The 12,966-nt window shown below is 33.1% G+C and overlaps 1 protein-coding gene across 2 annotated transcripts in view; it reads left to right on the plus strand.

Moving 5' to 3' along the window:
• Positions 1–2,924: 2,924 nt before the first annotated feature.
• Positions 2,925–12,966, plus strand: part of HisT (Histamine transporter) — a 35,380-nt gene continuing 25,338 nt past the window's right edge. The window contains exons 1-3 of one of the 2 annotated variants that reach the window (XM_065307861.1): positions 2,925–3,281; positions 5,070–5,455; positions 12,351–12,575. In XM_065307861.1, coding sequence (XP_065163933.1) covers positions 5,099–5,455; positions 12,351–12,575 — 582 coding nt within the window. In that variant the 5' untranslated portion in view covers positions 2,925–3,281; positions 5,070–5,098. Of the gene's footprint in view, positions 3,282–4,363; positions 4,618–5,069; positions 5,456–12,350; positions 12,576–12,966 lie in introns of those variants that run through there. The other variant, XM_065307860.1, reaches the window with a different exon arrangement.

Consider the following 12,966-nt stretch of genomic DNA (forward strand, 5'->3'; position numbering starts at 1 on the left):
TTAGTTTTTTTAGATGTATTTTGTACTAATTACGTGACTATGACAACAGTAAATACATAAAATTGTATTTTTGGTTGCATACGTTGTGTTCTGAACTTATATCGCAACTCAAACATGCAATATCAGTGCAAATGCTTCGTATTTGCAAATAAACACATCTAAGCTATAAAAATTATAGAAATAATCAATGTTGTGATAGGAATTTACGATAAAATGTTGCATATAACCTAAAATTGTATTATCTTAGTCACAATTTTGGGAATCACACGTGATTGGAATGTAACTATGTAATAATTAAGAAATAATATAATAACGTACCTAAACAACAAATATAGGGTGGGTGCACCAGTGCCGCACCAGGCACCAGTAGTGCACCATTTCCACTTTCACATTAAAATATTAACGTTCTGTCGAATTTTCCGCCACTTTTTTTATATTTGATAGAAATGCCGTACTTCTACGAATCATATAATCGTAAAAAAAACCGACAAATTCGCCATCCACATCAGTTTTTAAAGCAAAATGCGTAACAAGAATCGTGCACTTCGTTTCGAGCGGCCATTCTAATAAGCGACACGTCGACGGAAAGTTTTCTTAATTCTGTTTAAATCTTTGTTTATATCAATTTCTGTAACCGCTTTTCTAATCAATTGCGTACTATGGACTGTGAAGCATTAATATTACGTTTTATTTAATCTGAAAATGCTAATTTAAATCATTAATTGCCATTGGTAAACTACTGGAACACGAATTGAATGATTTTCCAGTAATATACCATTTGGTCTACAACTGGTGATTTAGCTTTTTGATATTTTTTTTCCTTTTTTCTCTTACATTTAGGTTTACTTTATGTTGCAATAAGATATTTTAACAAAAAGAATACCATTATTCACAATGTTCCAGTTGTAGACCAGTGGTTTACTACTGGTAGTATCCGTACCACGGATTTATTCCAGTAACTGACCACCTACATTTTTTTATACACAATGCCACCGAAAAGAACATTTTTTAACTATAAGGAGAAAAATGTGTTAAAAGCGATAAATGAAATAAATAAAGGTGCAAAAATTGGAGAAATATGTCAAAAATACAACATACCCCACACTACGGTCATAAATAAAAATAAAGTTAATACAATAATAAATAATATGTTTTTCCGAAGTACTTTCATGGTTTTCTATTTATTTTAATTTATTTTATATTAATTTTTTGATTCATGTTAATTCATAAATATTGTGTTATAACTATGACACTTGTGTAAGTGATACAAATTTTTGTTAATTATCTAGTTCTTAAACTAGTTAACAACATTATGAGCCTTGTAGCATTTAAATATTACTTGAAACTTGTAGACTGATTAAAAGTTGTGATGATTACTACATAAAAAGGAGTGGTTCACTATTGGCTCAACGTCTGGTCTACTGCTGGTACAGTCTGGTCAACCTTAGGCACATTGCGATTTTCCACATTTATTGTTAAATAACCAAAAACGTAACAGCTATTAAGAAAATTTGAATAAGCTACATGATTCTATGATAGACAAGGAGTATGTAATCCTTTTTTTGCAATGATTGTTGTAATAATTGAGTCACAATATCAAAATTACTTTCAAAATGTCGCTTAATTGGTTTGTTACTGGTGCAGTCACCCTAATTTGTATTTTTGGTTGTATACGTCATGTTCTGCACTTATACCGCGTCTCAAACATGCAACTCCATTACAAGTGTTTCTAAGAATCAAACACTTATGATTTTCAAAATATAATTTCAAATAAACAGCATATAAACAAAAAATAAAATATAATCAAGATTTTGATAGGAATCTACGGTTAACCATTAAACAGAACCTAAAATTTAATCGCATTAGTCACACTTTTTGGAATCACACGTGACTGAAATACAACAATATAATAATTATTGTATTATGTTTACTTTTCGTAAACAAATTATTACGAGACAACCTAAGAGTGTTCATTGTATTTAAATTGTCATTATGTTTATGTACACGTTGATAATACGGATTAAACAAATATTATCCACATAAATCTAATATTGAGCAATACCAAACAACTGACACTTACCTATATAACAATTAATGCAGTTATAAACATATTACAACTTATTTTCACAATAAAAAACATGTTTAATGTGTTTAACACTTCCATATCCGATCGCCATCTTATAAAAAACGTAAAAAAATTTATCAGAAACATTATTAAAGTAGAAAATTGCAGTTATAAGCAAGCTACAACAATTTTTAACAATAAAACAATTAAAAAACATGTTTATCGTGTTAGCAGCTTGCATTTCCGGTGGCCATCTTAAAGAAAATACCAAATTGTCATCAAAAACAAGAGAAATGCCGAAAAATTGCAGTTATTAACATAATACAATTTATTTTCACCATAAAAAGCATGTTTAAACTGTTTACCACTTATATATCCGGTAGCCATTTTTAAAAATCTTATAGTTTTATTTAAAAACAATAAAACACAAAAAATTGCATCATAAACAAATTACAACCAATTTTAACAATAAAAAACACGTTTTAAACATAAAAAACGAGTTAAAGGTATTTACCGTTGGTATTTCCGGTATCCATCTTAAAAAAACCTCAAAATGTACATCAGAAACATTAGCAAAGCGCAAAAAATCTCTGCAAAAAGTAAAAATAACGTGTTACGTAACACGAGGGGTGCCAACCAGGAACAACTGGAACGAACTGGAACAGGTTTGTGTCGTTTGCATACGTATTCATTCACAATCACATTCACAATCCGTTAAATAATAGAAGTGAATAGATTCGTGTATGTCGCTCGCGTTTGGTAGTAATTTCGCGGCGCGTCGTTCGCCGCTCGTTATGAACATTTGACGTGTTTATAAGGTTTTATTGTGTGAGGCCCGCGAGTTAGTGCAGCTCGTTCGTCCGTTCAACGTGGTTGTCGTCGTCGTCGTTGGCGGCCTCGCGATTTGAATTCGGATTTCGAGAGTGCTGCCGAGTGTGAATCTACTGTGATTCAATTCGAATCAGTCGCGTAAAAAACCAGTGCGACGTCGGGCGCGAGCTTTTTATCGGCCATGATTGAGAATAATTTAGAGCTGTAAAGGCGAAATACTGTGATTGTTTAGTATTGCACGTGCGTCGGAATTGATTCGGCTACACATACGGAAACTAAATTCTTAAGTTTGCGTTGCGAATCAATTGGGATTTGATGTGATATATAATAATATAGTGCGGAATTAGTTTAATTATTTATTGTATTGGAATATTTATTATTTAAGGTAAGAAAAGTTTTTTCTAAATTTGAGTGAAAATTGTTGTAATTTCCGGTCGCCATTTTGTTTTTCTTCTTGGTATAAAAAAACTGTTATAATTTTTAAGTTTTTAATGTTTTTATAGTAAAAATTAAAGTTTTTAGCATTTGTGAGGTTTTACAATCAAAAAACAACCAAAAATATAAGTTTTTATAGGTTAGGTAGCAAGTTATCATTGAAAATTAAACATTATAGCGTTTTAATTGATTATTTCTGTTATTTATTAGTAATTTATAGTTATTTATGTCAAAACTTTTAATTATGAGCAAAATTTTATCAAAAATATAATTTAAATAACATTTATTTCCGGTCGCCATTTTTATTTTCTCATTCTAATAAAAAACATTTATTCATTCATAGTTTATATTTATTTATTGTTGTAATATTAATGTTTTATGTTTTTATTACGTGCAAAGTTTATAAATCAAAAAAACAACAAAGAAATTATTTTTCAATGTTCATTAAACAAATTATCAGTAAAACTCAAATAAATTAAATAAATAAATAAATGAAAGAGCGTTGTGTTTGATTATTTTATTTATTTAAACGAATACTTGCAATTATTTAACTTAAAAACAACGTTTTTATTAATTGAATCATGAAAACAATCAAAATAACATTAATTTCCGGTCGCCATTTTGATTTTTAAACCAAAACACAACAAAAAATAGTTTCAATGTTTTCTGTTTGCTTATTCTTATGATAATGATATCTCCAGTTAGATTTCATCCCTTTTATACTCCACAAACCTATTTCTCTACTTCTCCACATTTCCACATCCCTACATCCCTACATTCCTCCACTCCGCATCTCCATCCTGCTCCATCTCATCCTAGTTTATTCATGCGCTTGAAAATCGATCCGCCCCGCTGTTGGTACCAACTTTCCCTCTATACTAAACACACCGATTGTATTCAATGAGAGTAAGCGAGATGCTCGTATGCTGTGGAGCATCAGGACGATCAGGACCACGCGTGTCCTGCTGCGCGCGCCTCCACCGAAGTGCGTTTCGGCAGCGGGATGATCACGGCGTCGCTTTTCGCAAACAGCGTCCGACCGTTCCACGTCCTCGTCCACGTTGCGCTCGCGAACTCGCAACCCACGCGAAATTGATATTTGCTATCCAGGAAAAAGGCTTTGTTTGTGATCGTCTCGTGGCTGAAAATTTGAAAATTTCAGTATTTATATACGCGTTGTGCAGTGTTTTAATATAAACTGTTGAAGTTAAAATTTGAGGAAAAACTTTTGATATAAAGAAAACTGTGAATATTTTGGAGGTTATAAACGAGACGACGCACTTTCTGTAGGTATTTTGGTGTAATAATATTGTTTATATCAATATAAACTTGTTTTTAGTAAAAATATAATTGTTTTTTATATTTTTGTTTCTTGTTCCACTCAGTATGTGATGATTTCACAAAAAAGCTCTGAAATTTTATTTTAAAAAATGAAAATAGTTAATAATGCATTTTTGCGCCATCTAGGATTTAATTAATTAAGTATTACTATGATAAAATCCCTATATCAACTTTAAACCCTTATTTAACACCTTTAAAATAATATTTTTTCATATTTTAATAATTATTCTCCTAATCGAAGCCAATACCTATCCACAAACCAAAAATCATCAAAATCTGCCCACCCGTTCTTGAGTTATAAACGTTGTAACTAACAAAACTTCAAAAAAAAATAAAACCTATATAAATGAATATTTTCAATAGCATTCATAACCAAACCTCAATTTTTTTGTTTCAGTTTGTAATTTACCCTAACACTCACTGAAGATGAACGCGTCGGACGCAGAAGAAGGTAAAGGCGATGCGGTGACGACAGCCGGCGGCGGTAATTCGGGCGCGTCGACAGCGTCCACCGTCGCGGTGTCGGCGGCTTCCGGCAAGCCGGGCGATGCACTGCCGAAGATCGAAAAGTGTCGCGTCTACAAGATCCGCTGGCTCGTGCTGGCCATCTTCGTCCTGTACTCCACCTCCAACGCCATGCAATGGATACAGTACTCGATCATCGCCGACGTGGTCGTCAAGTATTACGGCGTGTCGACGACGTGGGTCGATTGGACATCGATGATCTTCATGATTCTCTACATTCCGTTCATTTTTCCTGGCAGTTACATGCTGGATAAATTGGTAAGCAAACAAAAAAATAGGTTAAAAGTGAGGTTAAAGTGTTTGGTTATGTTAGTACTGCCAACTGAATAAATCTAGGGATATTTTATGTAGGAAAAGCACTAAAATTGAATATGTTTGGTTATGTTATGTTTTTTTTGGGGGTTTTGTGTATAAATCAATATAGATTTCTTAGTAAACTAGATGGAAATCTGTAAACTACTTTCACGGTCGTAAATCACGAATAGAGGAGGATTTGCGAAGCGTACAAAGAGGGCAATGCCAAAAGAAGATTTCTAGTCAAGAAAATACATAAATTTATGTCTTTCTGTAAATTTATCAGCAGTTTACCTGTTAGGATACACAAAACTCGTGTATAAGTTGATTTTATTCAATTTTATTCTGACAGATTGAATTCGGATAAATTTCTTGTATTTTTTAGCAAAAATAAAAAAAATGTTTGCAAAATTTTGTAATTTCGGTAATGTTTGCATTTTAAAATAATTTTCGTGTGGAGCAGTGATAAGCAACCAATTAACATCCATATCTGGTGAATTGTGACATACATTATCATTATTTTAACCGCACGGTGACACAAAGCGTGATAAACGAGGTGGAATGCGTGCGCAATTATGGTATGGATGTTTAATATGCATTTTGAGCCACAAAACGAAACATTTTGTAATTTTTAGTTAATGTTTTAATACTCTAACAACAAAACTATTAAAATATGACATTTTTTGGTAAATTACATGTCACCTTGAATGACATAACTACCAAAAACTATGTTATAATACAGGTTAAAGAATTTAAGTAACCTTGACTTTACTTTACGTTTCGCAATGTTGGTAATTCCAGTAGACTTGTCTTTAAAATTTCGGTGAAACTTTTTACGGTTAGGTATTGAGGTATTGAGGAGGATTTTGCACACTAAAACATTGACTGATTTATGTTTGCGCTAAGATGGCGTGATTTATCGCAGTTCTATGCAGAACCGAACGGCTTTAAATAAAAATATCGGGAGACCTGGATAGAATAGAAGGACGGTGCAGGTTGCCTCAAACTATGCTTCAATAACTGATAACACGTCTTTTGGTATTGAATATTCACATATTTTTCTTCTTTTCCGTGAAAGTTTTTGGTTTAAAAGTTTTTCTTAGTAGTTTTGCTTATCGCGAGGAAAAGTTAAAGAAATTGTGGAAGAAGAATGAAATTTTTGATAAATTGGAATAAGTTTTTATTATTTTAAATGGAAAATTAAATAAACAATATGTTTTATTTAAATAATTGGGAAATAGCAAACATTTTTATTTTATTTTTAATTAATGAATATAATTTTAGTAGAAAAAATGTAAAAATATCAAAAATTTCCAAAATTTTTAGAATTTTTTGGAAAATAACTGCTACTTTGGTATTTATTGATTACTTTAATGTTTAGACAATAAAAACACATTTAATTGACTACTTAATTTGCTTTCTTCACTGATTTTAAAAAGAATTAATTTATATCACGTATTTCTACTTAACTTTTTTCATCTTGATTATTTTAACGTTCGTTTTTTATTTATTGCTTGTGTATTTTGCGGATTTGTTCTGTCGACCGTTAAAGTTACGACTCCTGCGGCCCTGCGAGCCTGTCGGCCTGCGGCGTCGCGCTGCGGGTAAACAAAATTAAATCTAGCGCAAAAACAATTTCACCGTTACGAAATAAGTAATGAATTCGGTTGACGCCCAATACCATCTCTTGATTTCATCAACAAAATATCTACTAACTCTCATTCCACTATAAACAATTACATTTACACACTAAACTCACTTATATGAATCCAAAGGTGATTTTATACTCGTATTCTCCAATAATCACTTACTAATCACCAAATGCTTTAAAATTCTGTTGTGTTTTTTATTGGCGTTGAACCTGAATCATTGAAGCGTCAAGCTGTCGAAGCGTCGAGCCATCGTAGCAATCTATAAACAACACATAAACGAATTACACGGCAGCGTAATTAATCACCGATGGCGGTAGGCAGATGTTTGGCAGGAGGTGGACAGATTTATCTCCTAGCACTTTAGGTTTGCAATCAATTTTTCGTCCATTGCGGTGCGCGAAATTAAACCGGTGTGTTATAGGTGGAGGCGCGGCGTTTTACGTTTTTCACATTTTCACATTTTCACCTATTGATTTTTTACGTAACTTCATTACCTGGAAAAACGGAATTCATTACTAAACCAAATGAACACTTTAAGTAATTGTTTTCAATTTGATAATTTTATTTTGCAACGCATTCAAAATGAATATTTTATAAAATATTAAAAATTGTTTCAATAAACAAATATAAATTTTAATGTACGAGTATAATATAAAAATAAATAGCAAAATCTGTTGGTAAGCGCATAACTCACCAACGCCTAGATCAATTTGGTCAATTCCTTATTTAAAATGTTTGTTAAAGTCCAACGATGGTTTTTACGGCGAGAAAAATTCGAACAATTGCCGGGAAAACCCTAAAGGCCGCCTTTTTCTATAGGATAAAAGTAGGCATTGAGATTCAATCATAGTTATAGTTAAATAGTTGAATCTGAGATGGCGTGCTGAAGTGCATTATAAGCAATTCTTTATATAATTAATTTCTTTAAAATAAAATTGCGAATCTTATTGATAGAATTGACACATACGATGTCTAGAACAAGAGAGTAAAAACAAATTACATTTTTATTAAACACTACCGGGACGAAGTCTCGGACAAAAGCTAGTCTAGAATATATTTCTACTAAAATGATTAATATTAAGCTAATTGATTATTGACTAATTAATTAAAAACTATAATTAGTGTATTAGTAGATGCAGCGGTGTTGCTAAACACAAAATTTAATTGAAGTGATAAATTAATGCTTTTACAACGCAATTATTCGATGATAATGGCACATAATCCATAAACTCATAAATTTTATAATTATGCTAATTAACATTACCACACGACTATTCCATTATCGAATTATCACTAACTATATCATCGAAATATTCCAAGTGCTCTGATTTACTTTTTATGATGATTCTTATGAAAATATAGTTTTATCGCTATTAAAACGTGACCTTTGCGGTATTTCGTATATCCGCATACCGAATACACTCTTATCTCCACAGACGCAATTATTTAATATCTAAATATTGCAGTGTAATGTCATAAAATGCAATAAAACAAATGTGTGTCATTCATAAATGTGTTTTCAGACGTAGAAAGTAAAATTAGATCAAATAATCACACACTTCAAATTATTACAATGTATTACAGTGTAATGTTGGTTGCAGCATTACATTTACCACCTCTAACCTTACTTGACTTGGAAAGTTTAGTTTTTAAGGCGGTAGATGGCGTTTAACTTATTTTTTTTTGTGTTTTTTAAATTTTTTGTGTTTTTTGTTACAAAAATTGGGAATTGACTTCAATTGTCTGTTCATAAATGCAAATCACATGATTAGTCGCTCACATAAACCCATAGACTTTCCTACTTTACGAGGATTATCCGAATTTGTGCGATTACACAAAGTTGCGGGGTTAAAGTACAATAAAATACGTACTCCACCAACACACTTGAAATTTATTCACTCCAGACTAAACCAACATACTCACATCAAGTTAAATCATCCAAACATAACAAACAACAAAAATAATAGCCTAATAATTCTGTCTGCTGCTTTGAAACTAATTGTCCTTAAATACAAGAAAAGAGTTTTCTTCATTACAACTTCTTCGAAGATATAGACTAAAAGTTGTCATTTCTCATCTGTTTTTCTTCTTACAAACAAAAAAAACATAATGATTCTTCAAGGGAAGCGAATTCCAGAAGGTGATAAAGTAATGAAGTAAATGAAGCCAATTTGTTTCTAAAACTGAAACGCGAAAAAAGCTAAAACACACAAAAACACGCGTAATTGGTGGGTTTACAAAGAAAACAAAAGAAGGCCAGACGCGGCGGAGTAAGGTGATGAAAAACATGAAATAATGAAGAAAGATGAGAGTCTGAAATGTCTTCAGACGGGTAATAAGACGAGTAATTTCGGTAATATGATGGACATTTACCAAACAGATGAAAACCAGACAACAACAACATTTATACTTACGTATATCATAGTCAACAGATCATTAGTTACATAAAATTCATTATAAATCTTTAATAATTTTAAAAAGTCAAATTTTGCAAATGAAATTTATTTTACATGCAAAATTTTTAATATATTTATTCATGTCAAGGTGACATAGCTCAAAACAGTATAGAAATAAATATAATTTGCAAAAATGTTGACATTTTTATTACATAACCTAAAATCACATTTTTTGCATTTTAGACACGTACAACTTTCACTCTACATCAAACTAAGTGTGTTAATCACTTTCACAATCAAAATTAAATAAATCTCAAGTTGAATTTAAAGTTTAAAGTTATCCAGAGCGTTGATTCTAGGTTATGTAGTTTATGTGCCAATGCATGTGACAGCCCGACAGGCGAAAGCATACGAGGTGCTTTACAGGTCGCCCTCTGTGGGTCGTTCGTATTCATAAATTTCACGCCGCAGAATCTCTCACCCTCGTACTCTTTGCAAACGCCTCCATACATACTCGCAGGTTACGATATCGGTTCCATTCCTCACACCCCCCCTCCACCACTCTTTTTGTACGGCCGGTTGCGCACGTTTTCGCACCGTGCCCAATTTTTTCCGAAATGAATTCCATCGTCGTTGAATATACGTGAGTTATATCGCGCGCGTAAATAAACGTTTTGCGTTGTTCATTTTTTTGCTATTGTGCAAGTGTGCGCAATGTTGGAATGTATCGGTTGGTGGCGCAGTGTGCGGGAAGGTTTTAATTCCGTTCCAATTCACAAAATTACTTTTCTGACAACTTGAAACTCGTAAATATCGTTACTTGTGTGAGATACGCTTGTAAATATTCTGAATATTCAACAAAATGCATAAAAAACGTTTAATTTTTGTAAAAAAGATTAGAAAATTGATTTCTAACGCCATCTACTGGAGTAAAACACAACCAATGTATTTAAATATATCAAAGAAGGAATCTGTAACTTAAGAAACAATTATTTTAGGTTATAATGAACAAATGTCTAAAATTTTTGGATTTTTAGCCACGAAACCACTTTCTGTGTGGATTCATGACAAAGCAATTTATTCAGGGATGATCCTTTTGGTCCTTAAACATCTCTATCTTCTCTTTTTTTGCATGGTATATGCAAAACCTCAAAGAAGAACATCCGATACCCAATTCACTGCTTTCCATAGATCTGTCTTATCCTTGTCTTGTCCTATTGACATTTTAAATATCCTTTCACCATTTTCTTTCTACGCAAAAGATTGTGCAAGCTGACAACTAGTCTTATTCTTTAAAAAATGAGGGTGTATGTTACAGGATCTAACACTCAATAAAAATGCCCGAAAAGATCCACCAAGATTAAGTAACAAGTATTTTTCGCATTTCTTGAACTTTTTTCGCAAGTTTTTGCCATTGTAGAAATAGTGACAAAACGAATGGATGTCTTGGACATCCTTCGGCACGTCCGATGTTTGGCTTTCACGTCCACATCGTTACATGCTGCGATTTTCTACGACGTGCCCGACAATTTCCGACAATTTTCCACAAATTTCAATCTACGTTCTCACAAACTAGCTCTCAGTGTGTGTGTGTTTTTTTTGAGAAAAAATTTATATCACGTATGAAATATTTTTATATTTTTATATTTCTATTTTCACACAGAGTATGATATCATTCCCGAAAGTCGTATCTACAAAACTCATATCAATTCATGAATAACAAAAAGGATGCGTGTTACTGTCATCCAAAAGCTTTGTGCGTTTCCAGCATTCCGGGCGAGGATGAAAGGAGTGCTCGGCGCCGCTTCCTTTCTACGATCCCTTCCGCTTTCCGTATTCGGTTTTCCGTTTTTACTAGTTTTGTGCCTTGCATTTCCACTGATTTCGTATTTTTATATTTTTGTTTTGAAAAACACCAAAACTAACCTCAAATATTTACATTTATTGTATATTTGGTTGCATTATATTTGAATTACACCTAATAAACTCCTAATGCAATAATTAGTCATTGTTATCATCACATCTTCATCTTTATCTTTAGTCCTTGACCTGAATTACCCAAAACACTACTAAATCCACCAAATGTGTCCTAATTTTCTCTAATTCACTCGAAACTAACACCACGCTAATACAAATCTGCGAAAATGCGGAGAAAATTAATGTGGAGCGCTGGAAAATGTGCTAAATTGAAGGAAGAACGAGGATAATGCATAGCTTTTGTACGGATGGAAGGAGTTCAATTAATTTTCGTGCATATTTTCACCAAATGCAAATTCTAACTTACTCTATGGAACCTAGCATGTTTACAACATCCACAGAATCTACGACGCCACGGATCCGGCTAATTCTGCTAATTCCATCCAGTCACGATGCTCTTAACTACGCAGTGATTAATTAAACTTGTGTAATCTGTAACTTTCAACGGATTTTCACCGCTGAGAAATATTTTTAACCTTAACATATGCAACCAAGTTTACATCTACACAAAAACATTAAAAAATGTTTTGGTATAATTTATTAACCTTATAATAATATAACGTATGCAACCAAAGTTACATCCACATCAAAACATAAAAATATATTGTTTTTATATAAAATTTTTAAATTAAACCTCTTGGCACGTTGATGGCACGTGTCTCGCCTTCATAAATATGCAACCCTCACCTGTTGTATCCGCTTGGGTCCTGTTTCGTCCTGTTGCGCGTAGGCGTCGCAGGTCGTTTGCAATGTAAATCCAATGGAAATTCAATCCGCCGGACATTAGCATGTTGAATAAGTTGAATTAATATGTGTTTTGTTTTTGTCCGACAGGGCCTGCGCGTGGCGGTGTTGATCGGCATTATTGGCACGTGTGGAGGGTCCTGGTTAAAGGTGGCATCCGTCCATCCCGATCGCTTTTGGGTTGGCTTTGTCGGTCAGAGCGTCGTAGCGCTGTCACAAGTGTTTATCCTGTCGGTTCCTGCGAGACTTGCTGCTGTATGGTTCGGACCGAGTCAAGTTTCATCCGCTTGCAGTATTGGCGTGTTTGGGAATCAGGTAAGTCGTTTACTATAGGCAACCAAGTATACATATATGTATATGTATTATACATGTGAATGAATGAAATTTTTGTGGTTAGGCAACTTTTTATCTGTATTACGATGAAATTTTTATATTTTTAGTTGTAAATAGAAAGTTTTAGTGTTTTTGGCACCTCTAAACGCTATCTCATATCATTTCAACGCAGAATCCTCGTTCTTTTTATCACTTGAGCCGCCACTGCCATGTTTCCACGTCTGTGTGCAATTAAAGCACATTTTAACGAGAATTCGCGTGTGGGCGTCGCGTTATCAGTGGATTCCTGCTTTCCTGCTCTCCCGGAACGAGCGCATGTGTGTAAAATACGAGCGGGAGCGGGTAATTTACGGGACTAATGCGCTCCGCATTG

This window comes from Atheta coriaria, unplaced genomic scaffold (assembly GCF_025399875.1).
Source record: "Atheta coriaria isolate IRGN ID8LTWV9N9 unplaced genomic scaffold, Caltech_Dcor_3.1 hic_scaffold_7_pilon, whole genome shotgun sequence".
NCBI classification, from domain to species: domain Eukaryota; kingdom Metazoa; phylum Arthropoda; class Insecta; order Coleoptera; family Staphylinidae; genus Dalotia; species Dalotia coriaria.